General features: G+C 38.9%; 2 protein-coding genes across 7 annotated transcripts; one reads left to right on the forward strand and one right to left on the reverse strand.

Moving 5' to 3' along the window:
- Positions 1-6,072: 6,072 nt before the first annotated feature.
- On the forward strand, positions 6,073-11,854 carry LOC111272101 (uncharacterized). Its single transcript, XM_022853316.2, has one exon. The coding sequence runs from the start codon at positions 6,534-6,536 to the stop codon at positions 8,124-8,126; it is 1,593 nt and encodes a 530-aa protein (XP_022709051.1). The 5' UTR covers positions 6,073-6,533; the 3' UTR covers positions 8,127-11,854.
- mRpL4 (mitochondrial ribosomal protein L4) lies at positions 11,496-24,077 on the reverse strand. 6 transcript variants are annotated; one of them, XM_086973162.1, is made up of 8 exons: positions 19,656-19,799; positions 18,454-18,617; positions 17,910-18,018; positions 17,577-17,679; positions 17,083-17,220; positions 15,430-15,634; positions 14,969-15,140; positions 11,496-12,909 (listed from the first exon to the last, which is right to left on the reverse strand). In XM_086973162.1, the coding sequence occupies exons 1-7, from the start codon at positions 19,765-19,767 to the stop codon at positions 15,012-15,014; spliced, it is 960 nt and encodes a 319-aa protein (XP_086829288.1). In that variant the 5' UTR covers positions 19,768-19,799; the 3' UTR covers positions 11,496-12,909; positions 14,969-15,011. The 6 variants fall into 6 exon arrangements, with proteins under 6 accessions (XP_086829288.1, XP_022709053.1, XP_022709054.1 ...); XM_022853318.2 differs by lacking the exon at positions 11,496-12,909 and adding an exon at positions 13,313-13,628; XM_022853319.2 differs by lacking the exons at positions 11,496-12,909; positions 19,656-19,799 and adding exons at positions 22,654-22,754; positions 23,956-24,077 and having other exon boundaries at positions 14,466-15,140.
- Between the last annotated feature and the right edge of the window lie 123 nt (positions 24,078-24,200).

Genomic DNA, 24,200 nt, shown 5'->3' on the forward strand with positions numbered 1-24,200 from the left:
ATTCTGAAACGTTTCTGAGTGTGTAACTAGACTTACTCAAACACAACAATCGAACGAAGAAATTCATCAGAAACACGTCTAGCTTTAACCCCAGCGAATAAACGATCCGTACTTATTCAACACTGCTGTACCCAGCAGCCACTTTCACCAGGATTGTGGATGATGAAATTTATAAGAGCTCTGCGCAACCATATTTGCCATAGATGCTCTGCTGCTTGCCATTACATAACTCTTCCCAGAATTACTATCATCTTAAAGTGCCAGCAGTACTACAGCGCTCAGATGATGCTCACGTGGAATACATGCACACATGTACACACGAGGTCTTTAACGACGCATCGCAACATGATGACAAAAATGAAATGAGAGCACCAGCAGCAGCTTTGAGAACTCGATGAGCGAGCTTCTTGATCGTCTGAAGTCCGCATTTGTTCTCCTTTACAGACTATGTACAGTAGATCGGTAACTAAAAACGACTTTTGTAACGTTAATTCGTCCACTGTGCCTATTTCGAGACTGCGTAATATCATTCGTAATCCGATAAATATATAATAGGTTTTTTTTTTAATGTAAATTTGTTTAGTAACCTAATTAAAGAGACGCAGCACGAAAGAAAGATAGTAGCTTCTTTAACTTTGCGAAAATGCATTTCGTTAAATAATAATAGTCAGTGGTATCATGTACAATTTATTTCCCGCTCGTTATTCTCGAGGTCTATAATATGCATAGATAAACTGCTCTATGAAAATTACAAATTTGAGCAATGGTAGAAGTGTTTACCAGGGCTTTACGAAGGCATGACATACCTCTGCTTTTTGAAGTACAGAAGCATAGAAACTGCAGAGTCCGAGATAGAAGGACCAATCTTGGATACGCAGTAGATTATTTTTATCACATGTAAACACTTCCTACGGCGTTCACTTGTTCGCGAGGTGAGGATCCGCTTCAACGAGCCTTAACGTAACCCTCATTGACACGTATTCTTCATACGAAGAAAGAACGTTGTTTTAGCAATTAGCTGTTTTTTTCCAGTGATTTTTTCGTAATTTCGACATAAATAGTCATTCGATTGGCAGCTACCGTTATAAGGTAACATGTGCATGTTTACATGACACCTAAATAGCTTGGGCTAATTGTTACGTTGTTACCTGAAGACTTCCTAAATACGGAATGAAGGTAATCTCTGTGCTGGGTTTACTACGTCATCATGCTCATGGGAATTGTGGTCGCCATTTTTACGTTCTGCACAAATCGACTCTATACTAGAGCAGAATCAGCAATTCCCAATTCCGAATTACTGTTTACATAGTCAGTAGCAATCAACGCTTCACAGGTACACAAAATACTCAGAGCCATATCAAGTCAAATCTGGCTATTTTCAACATCGCAGTATTTGTTTGAGTGTTTGCTTATATTTTACCCGTTATAGAGGTTCATCGAACATCTTAAGAACCTATTATATATATATATATATGCTTGGACATCGCATAATCTTGAGTCGTCTCCGAACGAGTGAAGTGGTCGAATCTTATAGTTGATCTATCGTTGTTGATGCATAGTCAGCCCGTTTGTATCGTACGAACGATGTTTTTGAACCAAGGTTGTTTTTATATTTGGCGACGCATTGCCCAATTCTTAGTTTCGAACATAGTGATAACAATCACCAGTGAGTATTTCATATATGGTACACCCACAATAGCAAAAACTGTATTTTATATGTTCTCTCAGGGTCTATACAGATCATAATGCATTACAAAACAAGTAAATCCCGAGATAAAACGCCTGCATAGTACCCACAGTAAATAGGTGTAACCATCTTATACTTACCTAAAAAAGCTTAGCATTTAAAAGCCGCGGGATTCAGTTTCGGTCTCAAGAGGCATGAGCTCACATTTCTATTTGCACATTTATGAAAATAATTTCAAACTAATCAATTCATCCTACATATATGATTCATGCCAGCTGACGTACCTAGACAAGGCTACTTTGGCAGTAACATAAACCCCCGAAAGGTTCTAGATGGTACCGTTTTTACGTTCCATCTCTAATAAGAATATGAAATTGTACGATATGAACACCTCGAATCACCGTAGGCCCTGTCTGTGGCCTGAAGGTGAGTGATGCCGTCTCGATAAAGGCAAACAAGCATAGCGGATAAATATTTCCCTCTTATGTGTTCGTCATAACCTGCTATTTGAAGTCTTAGATTCTGCATGATTCTGTCATAAATATGGTAACATTGTGTTAATTATATTCCATACTTTCTATATAGTGTTGATTTGGTACTAACTTGATTTGATACTAACATCCACTGGCGCAATGTCACATTGTTTACATCGAAAAAAAATTTAATTGGCTGGACAAAGTTGTATTTCGCATAGATTGCATTTTTGTGAGCAAGGGCGCAAGGTTCTTAGGGGCCTTTTGACATTAGCCTAATCGTTGGTACTGGCCTGTGAGATATATATTATTTGAATGTGGTTACCGTTTGCCTCGAAAGGTTAGAGAACGAAGGTGGCACGCCGGTTTCAAAGACGAGCAGGAAGCACTGGCGGTTTTACAACAATGTTATCGTTCTATATTTACAACATGGAGCCGTGGTGTTTTGCAGCCGTTGTCGGATACCTCTAGTGACATTTTATCGATCGTTTATTTGTTTGTATTGGTAACGGTATGTGTTCTTGAATCTGTATGCATGAGCTACCCTTTGTTGGAGATATTTCCCCTTTTTCCGCATTCAACAGAATACGTTGGGCCAATGTCTGGATCGGATGGGAGCCACTGTATTATCTCGATGGCCGAGGGTCGCTTCTACATGTGTAATCAACTTTTACATCCGCCTATCTCTGTTTCGATGTGTAACATATATATATATATACACTATCCGCTCCTCTGAATACACTGTAGGGTTCAGCTTGATTTCAGAAAAATTCATTCCTTTACCAATGACCATTCCTTTTTACAGCGAATAGAAGTAACGTTTGGTCTTACCGGTGGGCAACGTATTGTTCCTTATCTACTCGTTGACCATCAAAGTAGAGAAACTATCCTCAAATATCCTGCAAGTTTAGCATTAGTTTAAAATCTTCCATACAACCGGGCTTATCGATTCGAACATGGACGTGGCACAAAGCCAACACTTCCGTATTCACAACCGAGACAAAATGTGAAAAAAGTAGCTAATCGTTTTTGCTCAAATTGCGCCGAATAGTACGAAAGATACGGGCTCTTCGCCTCTAGATATTAATCTGTGTTCAAAAGCGTTCTCCCCGCAAACAAGTACTCACAGCAGAGATTCGGTCGATTCAATCCATCGGCGTTACTAATTTTTCGTAGAGTAAGTACGTGTTCGGATATTCGTGTTTTTAAAATCGTTTAATGATCGTTCGACGGCCTTCTTAAGTTTAGAGAAGTTTTACCGATTTACTAAAATACTGCTAATGCAAATCCAGCCTTCAGTTGTTGGTAAGTCCTTCGATTTGCAGAAATATATATGTTCATTCCCGAGAAATTGCAAATAGCCAAAATCGACGGTTCAGACAGCTGTTTCTATCACAATAGATGGCGTAGCTAGTAGTGCCTTTCTTAGTTGTTCTTTTTATTGAAATGAAGAAGTTATTCAACGATCAGGCGACATAGCGCGTTGAGTCGACTCCGATTGAGTCTCGATAGGAAAAACGCTCTTTTTCTTATTGCCGTTCTAAACACTACATTTACCCATCCATCCATTTCCACGTCTCCCTCGAGTTTCTCTTCGTATGTTCTTTTCGCTCCTTCGTAGTACCAGCGCCACAACTATAGAAGTGTGAGCCTTGGTAGCAATTCGCATCACGTAAAGATGGCGCCAGCGTGTGTTACTGCTGCCGCTGATGATAGTACTAGGAAATAGTACTACTAGAACATCGGCTACTTGAGGCGAGCTGTTCCCTTGGGGACTGACTGTCTCTGGTACGCCTACTCGACCAGAATCAGCATCTCGGCCATCTTTACTGGCCCCTCCTCTGAACAATTAACGGGATAGGGAACTGTAAGTGAGCGAGTTATATCGAGAACACGCTCAACATACGTCAAGACTTTCACTGGCCATATTCTCTATTCTGAAGTGGCAATGACCGTACAGTTTCTGGCTTCGGGTCTGGCCTTTCCGGTACTCTATGAGGCGCCTGTCTACGATGAAGTATGTGAATAGCAGAAACATCAACCAACTACGTACGGTAGCCTATCGCTCGTGGCTCAAAAGGGCGATCGCTCTATTTCTTGTACTCAAAATGTCACCGTTAAAGAAGGCAATGCCTCCTTAACGCCTATTAGCTGTTGCCTATTAGCTACGTTGTTCTTATCGACAAATCCGCTAGAAGTATACAGTGGAAGTTGTTCTTTAATTTGGGACACGATAAAATCAAGTCAAAATGCTTGCATCGAAGAAATGAAGAGAACCACAGTTTCACAACGTATGACAACGTATGATTTTTGCGAACCGCATAACGAGGGCAATCATTATAATTTAATGAACTTTTAATGTTTGTCTTAGAGCCGTTACATCACTGTGCTATTTGCACTGTTTTTTTTTTTTTTTTTATGTAGCACCGGGAGTCGACGTCAGCGTTTAACAAAGACTCTAACTGATAACCAAAACTTTGAATCCTATGCGGTGTAGATGTTTTTTTTTTTAACGAAATGAGCCCTGCACGAATTCGCCAGCCTTGTACGCATCAGATGTGGCAGGATTTAAAGAACAGTTGGTGACTAAACATCTCATATAAAAACCTCTTTTAGCTTTATATTCCGGGATTAGTATTAGCAGACGACGTAGCTTTGACCGCGCACATCTATTAAGACGTCAAAGTCCTTTTCAATATTGTAACTCAATTTGCGAACAGTATTCAGAGAACATTTACCCTAAAAATTGCAATACTAACTTTCCCAAGAGAGGTAATCAATTTCAAAAAGGACCCTGTAAACCCAAGCAAAGTTTAGAAATTTCGCTGGACTAAAACCATAACTCCGTGTCCAGGGAAGGTTAACGTACGACACATCTGAGATTTTCCTAGAGGACACGGGAAGGCCACAGCACCGCCTAACCTGATGTACGGAAACACGGTATCAGCAATGCCAATACTTAAAAGGCAAAAAAGTATTTGAAAGAAACTAAAAGGAGGTGGCTAAATGGGCGCTAGAAATACGCAGGATATTCCGTTGCGTGAAAATTCATAGAAAAAGGATACAATCCAGCGCTTTAAAAAGTGTAGCAAAATGCCCACTTTACTTAAAATATGGAGCCACTAACTTTTTGAGAAAATAACGGCAACGCCACATTAACGATTACTCAAGTACACACTAAAACAGATAGGATCCTTTAATCGTAGATAAATCAAAAGAACCACATAACTGGAAAAGCTATACAAGTTTCAAGATTTTGGGTTCGCTTTTGATGAACCAAGAGCTATGTCTGAAGCGGTATCACCCAGTAAAAATGTTTGCAAGGAGTAAATGAACGTACGACGACCCCGCAATGAGAAAGGTGGTGGAAGCGTCTCACAGCTAGTATAGACACATGCGGAAATGCAACCCGAACGAGAGACACCCTGAGCGTACGTAAGTAGATTATCAAGAGTGGGATAGAAGCAAACGCATAGAAGATGGATACAGGTCGCCATGGCTAAACGAACACTTGTAGCGGCTGGAACTATTGTGTAGGGGATCTTGCGAGTCTGATACTCGAAAAATCCGCTGAGCTAATTACCCCATTAACTCGAGTGGCATAGCACAAGACTGTCATATAGGGAAACACTGTCCTAATACATTGCCGATACGTCGAAGTACGTACTATCATACCATGCCGTCTACACCGCTGGACGACGTAGGCCAAAGTATTTAGAAAAATCTATCTGAAATTGTAGTTCGGAAAATATTTCTTCAAATATTGTTATTGTCCTATCTGAGTCAAATGTTCTCATTTTTAATAGGGCAGACAATCGACTTTATTTAGTGACAAATCTAATTGACTTGATGTTTGTACTGTAATTGATTGCTGTGCATCGTCTCTTATTGCTTACACAATTCCCAGAGGTTTATTGAATAGAAAATATCTATTACATATCAGAGGATGCTAATTTTCATTGCAAAAAAGGGTCGTTGTCGCCTCTGCATTTCAACAATTCATTGCAGCCTCAGTCACCGGCTTGCCTCGTCTCCGAATCTCTTTATCTCTGTTCAACCCGACTGTTGGATGCAAACGTGTCCAGCATGCACCGGCTTGAACGATGTGAGGCAACAAATAATCGAGTAATCCTGATGACAGTTTCCCTCGCTCGCTTAAACCTTCTTCAACGATATTGGACGGCTGGTGATAACAGTGCAATGTCGTCCTGCCTCTGTGTTTCCTTCGCTTTGTAGTCTCTCCCTTCCAATTGTCATGCTCTCCGTAGCGGCCCTCAGTATCTCAGTTAATTGCTGTGTTGCTGTATCTCTATTCATTGCGTTTCTCTTTCTCTTTTTCAGCCGTTGTTTGCCCTCCCCACATTTCGCCGGCGATGCTAACAACAACCGCGGTCCTCCCGGCCACTCCGGGCAGCCACGCGAGCGCGCCCGCCACGACCAGCTGCGGTTCCGCCAGTAACAACTCCCTTCCTGGCACGACCAGCTCCTCGCCACCAGCACCGCTATCAACATTACTCCAGCCGCCGGTGATTTTAGTATGTCCCCCATCCACATCATCGTCGGCTGAAAGGCCATCTTTCGACGTCATCGAGAAAACCCCCCGCGCGACAACCACGACTGCTGGTAGTAGTAGCAGTAACGGCACTGGCAGCGGTGTCTCCCTCGAGTATATTGATAACGGTGACAATAGTTCGATCAGTAGGTCGAATGATACATCTGCTACAACTTACTCGAACTGTATTGAGTCCACGTTACAGCAGTCGTTGCCGGCACTAATAATTAGTTCCTCTGAGTTGAGCAAGTCCGAATCACTGGGTTCAGCGCAGATGCCAGCATTTTCAGTATCGTCGCCAGCAACAGCCATACCTACAGGGGCGTCAACTTCTACGTCTACTTCAACCTTATCGACATCACCGTTATCCTCATCATCCGGAAGTGAATCGAGTGGCGGTCCTCGAGTTCGTCGTAGGGGCACAGCGAACGGCATGTCTCTTGAGCTGTACACACAGCAGCCGACGCAGGTGTTTCGGCTACCAGCAGCGGCTCAAGACCCAACGCCTGCTGCAACCTTGGGCCAGATGTTAGATTGCCGTTTCCCCGCTCAGGCTCATGACACAACGAGTATCTATGTGGCTGCTCAGAGGCGGCAGCGCCTGCAAAAGGAAAAAGAGCCTACTAGACGGTCATCAACAAATGTTCCGCCATCAAAAAGTTGCTTATCACCTAACTCGTCTCGCTCAGAGCCAACGTCACCAACAAAAGTCAAGCGTAAAGTGTCGTTTGCCGACGACAAGGGCCTTTCGCTAACTGAAGTCCGAGTGATGAAAAACGAAATTAATGAGCTGCCTCGTTGGACACAGCAGCTACTCTTCCAGTCACTTCCGACGCGCAACGAAAGCACCGTTATCAACACATGGGATCCTTTGTTTCCGCAACCTGCTTCAGATTATCTCGCGTTCCGGAAGCGCATCGAGGAAAACAACGTGGCCCTGGAAAACGTCATCGTTAAGAAAGATGACGACCTCCTGACTGGTACGATTAAAGTAAAAAATCTCACCTTCGAAAAACACGTGTTTGTGCGAGCGACGTTTGATTGCTGGGCAAGCTACTGCAACTATCCGGCAATTTTCGTCTCTCAAGGCACGTGTCCCGTGCCAGCGCTCTTTGATACGTTCTCATTTAGTATCAAAGTACCAGCGAGCGCCGCACGATATGGCATCATCGAATTGTGTGTCGGTTACAAAACGCCCCACAGAGAATACTGGGATAGTAATGGCGGTAAGAACTACAAGCTTGCCTCGGTGACACGCCGAACCTCAGACAACACTTCTCCAGTAGTGGCTGCGACCCAAGTTGGATTTATTCCGCCTGTGCATAAACTTGCCTCCTACTCTACCTCGGACATTGCTGGTTGGACCGATTTTTCATCGTGGAATCAAATCCTTTCGCAGGGGCCGTATTGGTAAATCAGACAAAGCGTACAACAGATCACATCATGATTGCGAACCGACCAAGTACACGAAAAATATTGAATCGTTTCAAAAATCTATTGTTATCTATTCGCGCTTTTCAGTGAAAAGTAAAAAATTTCATACAGTTTTCCCGTCAGAGAAAATTTACCGATGCCTTTTCAAGTAGACTTCCATCGTTGTCAGGAAAGGTAGTGAAACTGTGGTCTTTCTGTAGAAGAGCCTGTTACTTCTGCAAATCAAACAATGGAAGCAGCAACCTACATATGGTGATGATTAACTTTATTATTATGGTTGTTACTTCTACAATAATACAATTTGTATTTAATAGTAGTGTGTTGGTTAGTAAGTGTGGCAAAGAATGCGTTTCTGTAGGCGCCAGTATTTAAACGTGTAGACCCACTGATCGACGCACGACAATAAACCACAATGACAACTAAACAAAGAGGACTACTTGTGCGGCTATTTTGGACCATGCATTGCTGGCATGGATTAAGGCCACAAAACTGCAGCTACTGCGCCGAGATGGCTGAAGACCCCGCCTTACGTTGCTAAAAGAGGAGGCTTTATCACCCAAACCCGGCAGTTCTTTGATTATCAACCGTGTGGCTTGGCAGTCAGTCTTAAGCACGCACATATCCTCCCGCGATCGATCCATCGACCAATTGGTGTAATACAGTCAGTTGAGTACTAATATAAGAGGACGTTTGCTGACCATGGAAAAGCAGGCGTCCGGCTAGTGAAAGCAAAGGTGTAGATAGCTGGTGACGGGACGATGACACAAATGAATGCTCTCCCTCTCTAGAGCGTCCACCTCGTCCTTACATGCTACCACACTCGCCATATGTATGGATTATATGGGGCGTGCATATCTGATGGCGCCTGTGCACGCTGGCTAGCATATAAGTCAATGAATGATTTCCCCAGATAGAAGCACCCCACTTCCTTATAGGTATCAAAGGTGACGGGAGTGCAGAAGAAATAGGCCCCGAAAATCGCACATCACAAAGCACATTTTATTAGCGCTTACGTCCTGCTTACACCTATTTGATATTTATTAAATAGCTGAATTATCGCAGAACATTTGCCTACGTGAACATCAAAGGAATATTTCTAAACGAGATCAACTATTTGGTTTTTAGTCCAAACATAGAATCGATGGTATTTACTTAGTACGAACTTTGAGTATATTCGCTTATTATAATAATTGTCCCGGAAAAACTTTGCAGTCATCTAAGATCCTCGAACTTAGCCGTCGGGATCCGTATCGAATGCAGGCGAAGATATTCGAGCACGCAGAGCGTCTGACACTCATTGTGTTTGTAATAATAGGTATGACTGAGGATTTCCATATCCATGGGACCTTGTAACACCTTTAAAACGTATTAGCCTGTGTAAACAGTGATGACTAAGCCAGGACAAATTGAAATGCTGGAAAATAGTTCAAGCACACATTTATACACACATTTATAAATTACTGGACTTACATCGATTAATGCGAAGGGCATTTTCGCAAAAAGCTGAAAACTTAAATCTGTGGGAAACACATGACATGTGTTTTGAAAGGTTATCTCTGATGGCCTTAGTAGCAATAATATCTGTGAAATAGCCAGAAACTTATAGCTGCCGAGGAAGACAGTTCATGGAGGTTATAAAAAATCCTGAACGATATTCTTTAAGGTTGCGAGAATCAAAATAATTACATTTCTATATATTTCTATCTTACACATTTTATTATAATAATTGCTCAGGGCAGCACTTACAGAACTGTGTGACCTTGAGGATCGTATCTTCTATATTCGAGGTCGTTTTATTTCGCATATGGGATAAAGCGAATACTTCCAATGTATAGTAAGGAAAACCTGTGCATAATTTGAAAAATAGTACACTCATTGGCTTCATTAGCCACCGTAAAGGCAAGATGTTACACAATAGTTGTTAACGGACATTTACGATGCAACAACAGTCCTTGAGAGGCAGCTTTAAAATACGTACACTACGTGCTCTCTTCTGTAAGTCGACAAAAGAGGGAGAATGCTTTGCTACAAGAGAAACAACAGAACTGGGAAAGAATTGTCTCAACGACGATGACAGATAAATCTAAACAAAATAATCACTATGATAAGCGATGAATAACACTTTTACAGATTAGATTCGGCATCCGCTCTGAACTGATGCCTTATATATACACACATATATCCCTTCTAGCTAATCCAGTAATACGAAATACACGACTTATACATCTGCGTAGAACATTATTTCTAGACAAATGAATTTAGCAGCTACAACAACAAGAGAGTCAAACATCAATAGCTTTAAAAAAGTGAGAGAAAGTGACGACTGGGACATCGTACAGTTTCGACGATTAACTCAATTTTTCAGTAAAATGAAATGTGTAATCAATGAAGCAGTAGCAAATTCTTCAAGTGTACATATAATTAGTATAGCGATTCAAACTGTAATCTAAAAAAAGCAAGCAAAACACGGTGATGCTATTGGCGAAGATAAGATAGAAAGACTAGCAAAACACATGTGAAATGTTCCTTCACATGTCGTCTTGCAAAGACTGCCATGATAATACAACATTGATCTGCACCACAACACACACACAGACATCGTTTTCTGCATATATATATAGAAAATGATGTATGCAGAAAAGTCTACAGTGGTGTACTATATGTTGTATATCCGTGGCAAATTTGCGTTACGACTAAATGAACGAAAGATTTACTTTTAAAGAATTTTTCGAATGATTTAAAATAATTTAAAAAAATCATAATGCACGTATACGTGAGTGACGATAATAGAAAGGTGAGGTAACTTAATTATAGCTACTGCAAGAAGGTGTGTGATATTTCTTATCGTGGACGAATAACAGACATCAATGAATTATATCTTTAAGACACCATATAAATGAGATACGTAACAATTGTTTTTATAGAGTATCTAGCATATAATGGACTCCCTATATGTGTACTGATGTGCCTTCAGTGTGTGACATATGTTAAATATCTAAGTAGTAATGATATCGTATGGCATCATCCATTGCTACCTTCTGACGTATCAGAGGCATTAATACTTGTACCATCCGTGGTGAAGATATTCTAATACACATGTGCAGCTACAAACCTTATTATATTTGTATGCTACGCTACAGGTTTACTTACGAAATACATGGACCGAAAAGGTCTCCGATATACAAATCTATGCATGCACACATATACATAGGAAATTCAATTTTGGTTACCATATGGTAACAAACGCCATGCGGTAGAATTTTTAAGGAAGGAATGATGATATTATATATTATAACGTCGAAATGAAAATGATGGCAAGCGTTTTATGAGAACAAAGTTTAGTTTTAGCTTCGTTTCTCTGTGAGTGAGTTTGACTGGTAAGATGATGGTGCATCGCATACATATACAGCCAAATACAATAACACACATTGCTATACTGTTTAATGTATGTCTAAGAATTACTGTGCAAGGCTTTGGCCTGAAAGCAGAGCTAACGACTGCTAGAGGTTATGGTAGTTAGTTGTTAAAAATCCATAGGTCATATGGAACGGACTACTGGTTCTAGTAAAATTTCATTGAAACATGCTCAAAACGTAATTATCTAGAGGAAAAAATTATTTTTTTCAAAGGCCTCCATGAAACAAAATTATGTTTCTTGAGCCAATGAGTAGAGATGAAATAAATCGTGTTACATATAATAAATTATAATTGCTTTTTGCTTCTAGAACCTATATAAACAGGCTAACAAACAGCTCAGGGTAAAGACGTATATGTTCTAAGGTTTGGGGTTCCCTATTTGACGATAGGCTCACCAGATTAGCCGCTAGCTAGTTTCTGCTGAGTTGAATAATAAGATCTTGAGACACAAATAGTAGGACCTATTAAGATGTTAGTCGCATAATACACTGTTCAAACAATATTCGGACTAAGCAAAAAAAAAGTCACGCGTCCCACTTTCGTGCCGTCCAGCGTCATTCGGTTTTCATGTTATTCGATCCGATATATCTCCTGTATCGAAGAACCTGTGACCGCTCGTTAACTATATATCCATATACACACAACCATGAATCTCCCGCGTATTTTAGCAACTACTTAGTGTTCTAGGGCCCACTATCAGTAGTTGTCTAGAGTACATATAGATATTATTAAACATTTACAATAGTTTTTTAAGGTAGTTGTATGTTCTTTTATATTAAACAGGTTCGAATGCCTCAAAATCAAAATTACATTCTTTTTCTATGTACAAAGGAGCTGAACGGAGTATTTTTAATATAAAAAAGACAAAGTAGAAGGCTATCGCGAATAATATAGCAGCGCTGCGTTGAAGATGTACATGATCCGAAAACTAACTTCGCTATTCTGATGTTTCCTATACATGAAAAAGCTAATCAACCAATCGCTAGTTTCCAGTTGGCGCGGTGTCCCTATAACCATTGATGTGAGCCTATGCCTTGATGCTGGTTTTCAATGAACCAGCTGGTAAATTCGCTTCTTTATTGACTTCTACTTTTGAGACCAAAATGTCTAGAGTTAAAGGGAAACGCTCAAAACTGGCTTTAAAATCCATTTTGATTTCCGTACTTCTTTTCACAGGACAGCTGACATTACTTACTCGTATAACTGACGGAGTTGTGTAAAAAAGAATTTTGCTGGCTTCAGGAATGTAGAGTTCAAGCTTTTCCGCAAGTGGATGATACATCGAAGTCGGCGCATGACTTATGACTAACCGTGCGACCATGTGAAGACTACGATACATTCTACAGCTGAAAGTAGTAAAGGTCAGCCGTATTTTGAGGCACATGTATAAACGAAGGAAACAAGCGCTGTTTTTTGATGTGACAACCAATACTGATTCGCCGGAACGTTGAGTAAGGGTCCCCAAAAATGACAAACAATACGCCGTTCTATAAACGCATTTCTGAATGGCTAATTGTGCTTCTAAGATAGATGAGACACTGAACACACCTATTAGGTTACTACACGTGACTTCGCAATTTAAATCAAGCTTATGCAATTTCATCAGCACATCTTCTTAATAATGCAGCCTGAATAAGTTCTTAGTAAATAACTACCCTCAACTGAGTTAATAACCTCAATTAGGAACATCTTATTTAAATAGCAGTAGGGTTTGAATAATGCGTAATCTAATATACGTATGCCTCCGTATTATCTCAGACACACTAATGTGTTTCCCGATATTTAATTACGAAAATAATTCTTTTCTTTGCTGATACAAGCAAGCGTAGTTTAGTTGGTCTAATTTTATATTTGGGAACCATATATGGACTTCTCCATGTCATATCTTTTCACCTTGGCATAAATTATTACATTCGTATTAAGAAATACTAGGTCATTATCTTCCAAGTGACCCGAAGTACTGTCGACATGCAAATGCGTCCAACGGCGCAGATTGTTTTCAAAGCTCTATGGGGCAAAGAGCGATGTGCCCGCTAACAAATGGATCAGGTAGGGCCATTTTCATCTGTAACAAGTAGACGGAACTAAGCGGAAGGACTTCCAGTAAAAAAGATTGGTTACAAGCATTTAGAATACCATTGGTCTTCGTTGTTTGCTTGTCTAACTAGTATATATTCGAAGAAATCAGTTTTGTCATATTTAGTGTTCCGGTTTACTCATTAATATAAGCATCCTATAATTGAGTAATGAATTTTTGATACGATAAGTCGAGACGAGAAGGCGACGGGAAAGTAGAATATGCTATGGGAACAACATTGTGATTCTTAGACATTACGGGTAATCTTGCTTGCATTACATCAGTTTTGGAGAGACCTAGTTAGATGCACTTTTAAAATGAATCCTGAATCTACTGATATGTACATTGATTTGCATAAGTTACTGTATATCGCCTAGCGGTGCGCTCAAAATCTTTGATAGGTAAAGAAACGTGCAGGTGGTCCTATATATTAATCTTGGGCAACTCTAACCGGAACTGATGCAATCCGTACTGTGCATTTCGTATATACACCTCCGCAACGGTTCAGAAGATGTGACGTAAATAGTTTACTTGTTCACCCAAATCTTAATTTTAGAATTCCCGCACAATCAAATGCACGCCACATTTATTTGGGTTCGATTCGTAAAGTCAACTATCTGCAAGCACCCCTTCCACTATGTGATATGCCATGGGGAAGCAAAAACAACGAGCTTTCGTAGACCCTTTTAGCAAGTGATGATTTAGTATTTAATTAGAAGGTAGTTCTTAGACTACTAATTAAGCGGTTTCATTTATATGATTCATATACCTATTACTCAACTCCATATACCTATTATTCAACTATAGTTTAACAATACATAGGGCTTTTCCTAAACCATTGTTGTTTTTTTATTCGAAAAACCCTATCATATTCATATAATGGCCACTTCAGTAACATTCTTCAAAGCCAGCACTTTTACACTTTTCCTTCCTGATAATTAATTCTAATGTCGATAATGCGCAGTGAATTTTTCGTTATTATAAATTGCCATTAAATATTTAATTCGTCGGTAGCTTGCATCAGTACTCAATCATCAACTCTGTCACCTTCCCCTAGGATTTGATCTAAACGTTTCCTTGATTGGTTAAATATACCGTTCGACTTACTACAGCGATTCAAATTCATAAGCCAAATAATAAATGGAGCTATAATGTATAATCCACATAAAACATTTTCAGACAGATAACTTTAATTAATAACTAACTCTATTACCGATAGCTAAAAATCTATTTAAAACAAAATATAAATGTAGCGGACAATTTTTTAATACTTAATCTGTAACGGCTGAAGCAGGTGAAAAACACACCCGTTGCTTATTGGCAGTTACCTTTTAGGTAGCTAACGCTCTTTCCTTTTAACTGACTTAGATTTTACAAAGTCACCGATGGTGCCAGGAATTCAAGCGGCTTGGGTGGCGCAGGGCGATTAATTATGGGCCGCACTTTCTTTCCGTTAGCACGCCAATCATCTGGTCGCGACAGGTGGAATAATAAACGTTCCTGAAAAACAGAAACAGTCACTCTCTCAACGATAAAACCATGATCAACGGCTCGATTCATTCTGCGTATACCGCATCAACTTATATTCTGGCAAAAATCATATGTTGTACAGATACAAATACACTTAAAAACTTTGGGCCTCTGTAGCATTAACTCACATTTATTAATGGATTTGTAAATTTTATAAAAAAAAAAAAAAAAAAAAAGAAGAATAGTCATAATATGCTAAGGATTCGAACAGATTAGCCATAAAGTAGACTTGCTATTGAATCAACTTTTCGGGACCAACCTGGATCAACTGAGCCGATTTTAGCGATAATACGAGCGTTTCGTGTTTGAGCATCGAATAGACGTTTAGACCTTGTACAGGCATAATGTTCATATGCCCTATCATATCTGTGGCAACAGTGATATTTCGTGGGGCAAAGTCGCTCTCGTGGACAAACAGGACTGACGGTCCCCATCCCCGACTATCGCAGAGCTCCTCGAGAAACCTAAAATCCAAGGATGTTCTCCGCTTTAATACCTAAGGTCGCCAAGAGCTTACACCTCTACATTACACAATCGGTGTAAATATTTTGAACTTAGCATGAATATTGGTGTTGATAAGCTTAGTAAGACCTGTATAAAAATATTTATAAGACTGAAAAATTTATACGACAACTTTTATAATGTTAAATTCACTTTACATGAAAAGAGGAAGCCCTATTTACATATACTGAGGACAATATAAATCATAAAACAGAATCAATGGCACTATCGCAAATGAATTGTATTTAGACTAGAAATATTTGTGCGTTAGATATCCTACTACCTAGAATGAATCGTACATACGTGAACAGCAACAATTTTTACAATACGGTACTAAGAAAGTACAATCTTGTCGTGCTGAAATTAGGTCCTGAATTCAAGCAACAATCAATGAAAAAACATGGTCATCAGGAACGGCATATCTAGCACATGTGGAAATCTTTGTTTAAATATCTGTTTCTACGTAGATACAGTTTACATTACAGTAGATACAGAGATAACATGACAAAAAAGCTTAACATTAGGCTGTTATAAACAAATCCTGTGAACTTTGAAATTGAAAAGCTTTTTAACTACACGCAGACAAAATTTAGCTGGTACATACTCCAGTCTTCCAAAAATTCCTGAATAAAAGCTGGTTGAGTTCCTCGAAGACATCTTTGGTCCCGAAAATCAACGCTTAGTGATCAAGTTTTTGTCCCTTGAAGGTCACGCACAGCGCTGCGGATTTTATCGACGATTAGCGAAGATATTAGGTAAAGGGGTTTGAAGCGAAAGCACGGTGAATTATGCGACGTATTAAGAACGGAGACACTACAGTGTTAAAGGCCAGCAAGAAGATGGCTGAATGTTGAGACCCGAAAAACAAGAATACATTGCCGCAACTAAAAAGGGTTTAACAAAAGAAGAGCCTGATGTCTAAGGGCTCTGTAACCCCTAACTGGTATTTTACAACGTAACGCATTAGAGAGTTATAACTTAAATACTGTAAATACGGAACTGAGTAAAAGTTGGTCCCTCATGAATGAATTTCATACAAAAACTCAACCACTGACAGTCGATTTTCGAGACTAAGAGATTTTTTTCTTCCTAAGCTCTTTTGCTCTACAATAAATTTAACCGATTTTCGATCGTATTTTTCTAAAAACTAAAGAATTTACCGCTTAAATTTCGTCTATTAGCGACATGTAATTGAAACCTTATTCAATATTAGTCTATCGAATTTGCCTGTAACAGCATAGTATATATGCATATATAATATATATATTAATTTTACCGCAAAGAGATAAACAGGGTTAATTGCGAATTGAGACGAAACAGCATGAACAATTTAAGATACCCGCATACAATTCGGTTTCAACATTTTGCCAGTAACTTGAAATTTTACGTTTTTACAGTAGATGAAACTCACTTGGTGTCGTCTGATGGCAAGGACTCGAGGCTATCAACGATATGAATATCGTTTTGAGCAAACTTACAAGTTAATGCCGATATCAGGCCACGGACACGTAGCATAAAAGGTAGCATAAAATAATATGTACGTGGACCTCTGCAAACCAAAATATAATTAGCACTTATAGACCATACATCAAACTGCACAATGTCGATGTTTTTAAGACCGAATTCCGGGAGCTATTCGTAGGCAAACAAAAGCGGCTCACTTAACTAAATAAACCACCTTATATTCGAACCAATCTGAACGTTAATAAGACTAACTGCCAGTTATGCGTACAAATCCACCTAAAATTTTTGATTACCTTCATAATTTAGTATCCGCAACTTTAAATTTTAATCTCATTACCTCATAATGTATTGATATAACGGCACAGACAGCATAACTATCAATCACTAAAAAACATCTACAGTAGTTCTAGCAGTGTTACTTGAGATAGCTCTAGCACTAACCTGGGTCCTAAAGCCCGACCTCCATTATGCCAAAGCGGGGATCGAATCGAACCGTGACGTGCACGTCCAGTGCCTTTCTGAGGCCATGGTTTCCGACCACCACCTGGAGTTAATCCAATACACAAACTAACTCTTTAAAAAGTTTTAATGCGTCAACATATCGAAGTAATGCACTACATTTATTAAAATGATCGACAGAAGAAATAAAACCACAGTTAGGAGATTCAACATGGTATTTTTTTCTAGAGACGATGAAATAAAGTAATAACTTGAAACAGCAAATCATCTACAACATGTGAATTTGGTGTTATCTTTTTATATCAGGACACACACCTCGTTTCTCCTGCTTAGTCATCGCAAATGACCAATCAACGACTTTATACATTTTTTGCCAATATAGGTTCCAGTGTAGGATGTCTATTCGAGGAAACGCCCCAAACACCTGTAGAAAACAAAACATTAAAGTCACTTAGTTAATCAGTTTTCAAAAATATGATTGTCTAACACAAAATCAGGCAGCAAAAAACATTTATAAAAATACGGCACGAAAAGGAAGGTATTAGTGTTTATTAAAACGGTCGACCTTATGCGTGCAATTTACTTTGAACATTTGTGTAATATTAGAACCCAACTAACTTTAGTTAAGACCTAACCTTCTGGCTGTTACGTTAAATTTTGGATCAAGAAATTGCTATTATAAGATTACTATGAATGCAGAGTATGCAAGTACCTAGAAGCAACTGACCGTTTCGATTGTTAAATTATAGAGGACATTGTAGCATTGGGTCTTTAAAACCACACTTGCCGCCTACTTAGAACATGAAAATTCATAAGAAACATGAAATGTTAAATTTTCTACGTTGGAAGAAGCACATACCTCAGGATGGAGGGAGACCGCTCCGCGTTTTGTGGTGTACGGGTCTTTTCCATCGAGAGTCTCTACCCAAGCCTCCAATGGCTCATGATATAAAGGTATCTGACTGCAGTCGGTCAACGAGCTATATGTAAATTGTTGGTCAGTCGAACTGATGGAGGTTTGTTCTGTCGATTTTGGGAGTAAGATAACAACATTTAATAACCATTACCTTATGTATTTGAGAAAACAAGTATTTAAATGAAAACCTCCATAGCTTAATAAAATAAGGGAAATCTCCTGAAAAAAACAAGGTATCAAAGTTGGCTTGTTTCACACTTATTAGCCGAATTTGATTGCCCATATGTGATTCTTATTTATAATTATTCAATCCAATCAAATTTAAAGTAAAAATCGTTTTCAAAAATCAATTCTCATTAACAAAGCTAATTACATGTCTGGCAAAATCTAGCTTTATACAATAAGGTAAACAATAGGGTTCGGAAAGACAAATTTGCCTGGATGATTAATAAAAGATACGGCTCACTAGTATTAAATACCAATTATTAAGAAGTTCCAAGCGAAAACAGAACATTATTTCATATATGAATTGTAATAAATAACATTGTCCATTTAACTAAGGGCAGATAGATACAAATTTTTGCTACTATAGTCATGTAACCTGAACTAAATCCACGCGAAACATCACCGACTAACCTTGTCATCTGTTACGAGTTATTAAGTTATTTAAATATTTAATATAGACATCCATCATATTTATACTACTGGCTTTACGATCATAAACAGCCTGACTGGACAGCACCAATTATAAGAGAACCGACTACATAATCTAAAAATTGTATTTTAAAAGTTGCGGAAAAGTAATTTACTGCGCATAAATAAACTCAATTCACATTACTACGTGTTTTTTTTTATTACACCATAAATCTAAGATAAAGAGGAAAACCGAAATGCTTTTATGAAGTTGTATAAGTCAGGTAGAAGTAGAGGTGTACGCGACTGGGGAACTGACCTACGGTAATAGCATGCAGAAGTTAAGAGACATATAACGAAATATTTAATGTAAAGGGACAAAAAGGATATGTAACAAGCTCTCAGAATTATATTACATAAATTTTCTAACATATACGTTTTTTAGGTAGTTCGGGTTGGAATAACTCGCTAATATATAAGACGCTGCTAGGTAATCGGACGTATTAATTTACCCTTGTCATCTCCAGAAGCTTTGGAATCTGTGGAAAATCTTCTGGAAGCGGCTAGAGGTCTTAAAATCGCGTTTTTGCACCGCGCGATAGTTGCACGCACCAAAGTCGCCATATTTGTTTACAATTAGGTGAGCCCCAGTGCTAGAAGAAGGTTGGACAAAGATTGCATAGAAGGGTACCTGCTAAGGTGATATTCACCATACGGAAACATCTATTGACATTAAATCAAAACAAGAGCAATATTACGTTGAGGTTGTACCTGTATGGTTAGCTTACATTCTAGCAATAGACTGCAAAAAAGCTGTGTAAAAATTGTTCCTTTGCAGCAAAATTTACTTTAACAAAAAAAAAAAACTAAATATAGTTCAACAAATTATTGCTGAAATATGAATGTGAGATAGATCGTTTTTTTTCGAACATGGTGGCATGATAATTTTTAAATTTACAACAAAACAATAATTAATGTGTCACAAATATTTCTTGTGACGATGTCTACCAGCAAACGTTGAATCAGAAAATATAGGTTTTAGAGGAACTATTTATTTCAATCAGTAACTTAGAGATTTATTATTACTGGCCCTTTTTTTTATAAAACATTTTAGCAGGAATATGGTACTCGATTCAGATTTTCTAATGTTTTACTGAATGAATTAAATAAAGGTTCATAAACTTCCACCTCGTATAGATAGGTATAGAAAATCTTAGACATATCGTGGCGTGTAGAGCACTGTTTAAGGTATAGCCAATTCAGCCTGTGTGAAAAATTTACATGCCTCCAATGTACAGCAAGAGCAAGTAAATCGTTGCGCTTTAACTATACTAGTGAGCTTCAGCTTATTGACTGCAGGAATTAATGTCGAACTATTTGGTGCGCTGTAAGCAAAATACAATCTATACACAAGGTACGGCATCCAGATGGAAACTTTTTTATGCTTTGTTTCTTAGACAGTATCTAAATAAAAACAAATATTTTAACAAAACTATTCATATGTGCTTGAGGTTTTCCCGACTATCATGTCTATTTAATAAAATTGCCTTGCACCACGATTACACCTTCGATTCAGAACTTAAGCCACTAAATAGTCAAGTTCAAAATTCTTCTTTTTATTCCGCGGATAGTTTTCTAATAGTAACGATATGTCTATATGCAAGAATCCAACGGAAATACATTTTGGGATAGGTGGAAACCAGAAATCTCAAAATTGTAAAAAAAAAAGCTAAAAAATCCAAACAGCCTAAGAAGTATGAAAAGCGCGAGAAATATCAAAAGCATTAACTGGTAGAGTTTGTCTGAACGACCCAATTATTAACTGATACGATCGTTAGTTTCTCTATCAAAATCTAGGTATATCAAAAATGGCCATTTTGACGAATTCTGAAGCTCTTTAAATATAGACTTCATTGAAAATCGTCTGATTTGCCCCATGAAGGTCCTCTTCGGTTTTATAAACAGCCGCATGAACACTGGCTCGTAATGAACTATGTAGCTCGTAAATTTTTAAGGAAACATACATTTTTAGTCTCAGTGAAGGTTCATTCAGCCCGGAAAGGTTAACTAATAGGCGTTCTTGGCTTAAAATTCGAACACGACGCCCTGCTATTTTCCCTTTACCTACTTATTGTGTTTATTTCCATATGTCATTCAGAAGTTCTATTTCCTTTATAAGCCCTTTATTTTTGCATCGTGCAATGAAGTAAATTTAAGGTCAAGTCCAAGCTACAAAGATAAATGTTCCAGGTGCATCTTTGACATATACTTTAGTTGCCTTCTTGTTGCTCTCAAATGGCTGCCGAAAAAGCCCGAGATATCTGCGCTTTGTACAGCGGAAACTCTATCGAGGATGTATCAGACCAAATGGCCAGGTATAAAAGTCGAGTCTTAAACTTGGAAGATGTCTGCCACCTCAGTAAGCATCGTGATGTCGATAAAGACTTTGGGTGGCAAGCAACTCGTTAATTGGCCGAGAAAGTAAGCGGCTGCGAACAATCGACTACCATCAGGCATCTTGAATATATAGAATTTGATCAAAAGTTAGAACCTAGGTATGCCGTAGACTGAGTGAAGCGCTCAAAGGAACACGGCCTTTTATCACAGTTCAGGGTCTCACTGGCTGCCGGACAACAGCAAGAGATCCCTACACGGAATTGAGTCCTGGAAACTGGAAAGCGTTTACGCTCGATTTCGATTTCAAACGACCACATGTCTCTCAGTGTAGAAGCCAAATATGTTACCATTACACTATCACAGAAATTGTCTAGCAGAAAAGGATCTATACACTATAAAATCGTTGAGAACACCAAGACGATCACTTAGGATCTGAATATAGCTCAGTTGCATCGGTTAAATCAAGCGATCTAACAACAAAGACGTGATAAATAAAGCTAAGTCATCCTTTTCCGCAACAATGCCAGGCCGTACATAGCAAAGATTGTGAAAGGCGCTTTGCAAGAAGCCAAGTGTAAGGCTTTTTGTTCCAGCCATAATTATATTCAATCAGACCTTCCATATATGGATTACCACTGGTTATTATAATACGGAGTATTAAAATCGGTCCGTATATACATTGTTGGAACTCTCCCGTTGATATAAAAATGTCTTGTATCCCGCGTGAGAAAAAAGTGTAAAAAGCACGAATACGTGCTCTTTTACTTGCATTTTTGAAAAAAAACTGAAGTCAGTTTCATCTAAAAAAAAGTTCTAATAATTATTAAATGCAACTCTATAGAACGACTTTGGGCACTATTGAAGGACTTCGCTCCGGGCACACCGATGTGTAATGTCGAAGACATTTTCTAATAAGCTAATGAACATCAGAAAAAAAATGTCTGAGCGTTACAGGATGCGATTTTATTAGACTTTTAAGCTTTAACCAACAAGCTTTGTTCCACTCTTGCGGTATACGGTTTGTGGTATAATGTTGTAGAACATATCATTCTGTCCTGTTAATTATATTGTATTGTTACATATAACTCAGCATAACTACTGTTATTCTCTCACCATTAGTGAAGATCACCGTTCTGGTTATCATTGAAGATCTCTGTTTGTAATCGACCAGAAATGCTTGCTTCCGCACTCAGGTACGACCCAGAACATTTTTCCTAAATGTGAAGTAGCATATTTTTTGCATATTTTTAGTTACGTAATAAAAGATATCTTCATCCAATGCGCAGCTAGGGATGTAGTTAGGATCCTACGTACAGTATCCTGCACAGTATAGAATGCAACACGTGCTTATTATCTGTAAACGCCTTCAACTGAATTCTGCACGCCGTAGCAATTAATTATAAAGTCAGCTTCTATAGAGCAATGCTGTGAAAGCATTCAGAGATTGCAGTGGCAAGCCAGCGAGGCATTAGAAAGACAAATTTGTTAGGGCAAGGTAAAAAAAAAAAAAGGTAGCACAATCTCTGAAGAACACAACCAATTTACCAACCCTCTCTCTGCACGAATCGTCAAAGTAATATCTTTAGGTATACCCGAGAACTATGACGGTAGCGGGATATTCACACGGCGGAATAACATCATTTCTTAAAATTTACGCAAGGACAATCTTTTGTATTGACACCAAGCGTTTGAACGAATAAAATCCTACCAGATAGAATTCTCTATCGTGTTAGAAATATAAGCATGGACGTCTGCGCTATAATATTATAACTAGATCTACGCGTGAGCTGCACCTCGTGCCGGTTGATATATGATTATTACATTCTCGCGTGCGTATGACTGCTGGTTAATTTAATAGCCTAGAGAAACACGTATATGCCTACTAGTGTTAGGTAATCGAGGTTTGAATCTAGGCGTAGACATGCTTGGTTTCCTGTTCAAAGGCCGATTAAGTTTTTTGATGGAGTGCTTAACGGTAGTGCGGTGCGCAAAACTCAAAAGATCCAAAAGATAGTGTTATGCTATACCAAAAAGACGACGGTCATTTTTGCAATAACTCCGACCGCAAGTAGGGTTATTTCTTTGTTGCGGGTAGGCCTTACGAGAAGGCTCTTATAAAATCCAATCATAGTCATCTAAAGAAGAATCGAACATAATCATGTCTAAAAAAATTCAGGAAGCTTTCTTAAGATCTGTGGTACGCGTGTGGTACGATTCGTTGCCACAGGATACCCGTTCTCAGCTATAAAGTGCCCATGCCGCTAATTGAAAAGCGTGCGGTATGGGTCACGATACCATTAAGGTACCATATTGTGTCGCGCGAGCGCGATGTCAGCCACTTGGACAAGTCATTTAGATTAATTGTGACCGGGATAGCAAGCACATATGTACAAAGGTAGCAACCGTGACACTTACCGGTCGATTTCATATTCATCTGTGTATCATGCCTGATTGGTACTGATCGGTTAGGCTTTTTTCAGTTGCCCACTACATCCGTGGATCCTACTCTCTCGTTCCATACCTTCGTTTCACAAAAACCGAGAACATTTTTGATATTGGACACCTTTGCTATTTAATCACCCATAGGTTTCTTCTTCTTTTTGCCGCAGGGTTTGCGATTGCCTGCGTTAGATTTTCCTTTGCAAAATACATGCTTACTC

Source organism: Varroa jacobsoni, unplaced genomic scaffold, assembly GCF_002532875.2.
Source record: "Varroa jacobsoni isolate VJ856 unplaced genomic scaffold, vjacob_1.0 contig01616, whole genome shotgun sequence".
Lineage (NCBI taxonomy): Eukaryota > Metazoa > Arthropoda > Arachnida > Mesostigmata > Varroidae > Varroa > Varroa jacobsoni.

What these genes read in the sequence shown, in the direction of transcription:
- LOC111272101 (XM_022853316.2), top strand. Translation starts at nt 6,534, where the DNA reads ATGCTAACAACAACCGCGGTCCTCCCGGCCACTCCGGGCAGCCACGCG.
- mRpL4 (XM_086973162.1), bottom strand. Translation starts at nt 19,767, where the DNA reads ATGGCGACTTTGGTGCGTGCAACTATCGCGCGGTGCAAAAACGCGATT. An exon ending in AGCTTCTGGAGATGACAAGG is followed by an intron (nt 18,618 to 19,655) that starts GTAAATTAATAC and finishes CAAAATCGACAG; the next exon opens with AACAAACCTCCATCAGTTCG. An exon ending in GACTAAGCAGGAGAAACGAG is followed by an intron (nt 17,680 to 17,909) that starts GTGTGTGTCCTG and finishes GATTAACTCCAG; the next exon opens with GTGGTGGTCGGAAACCATGG.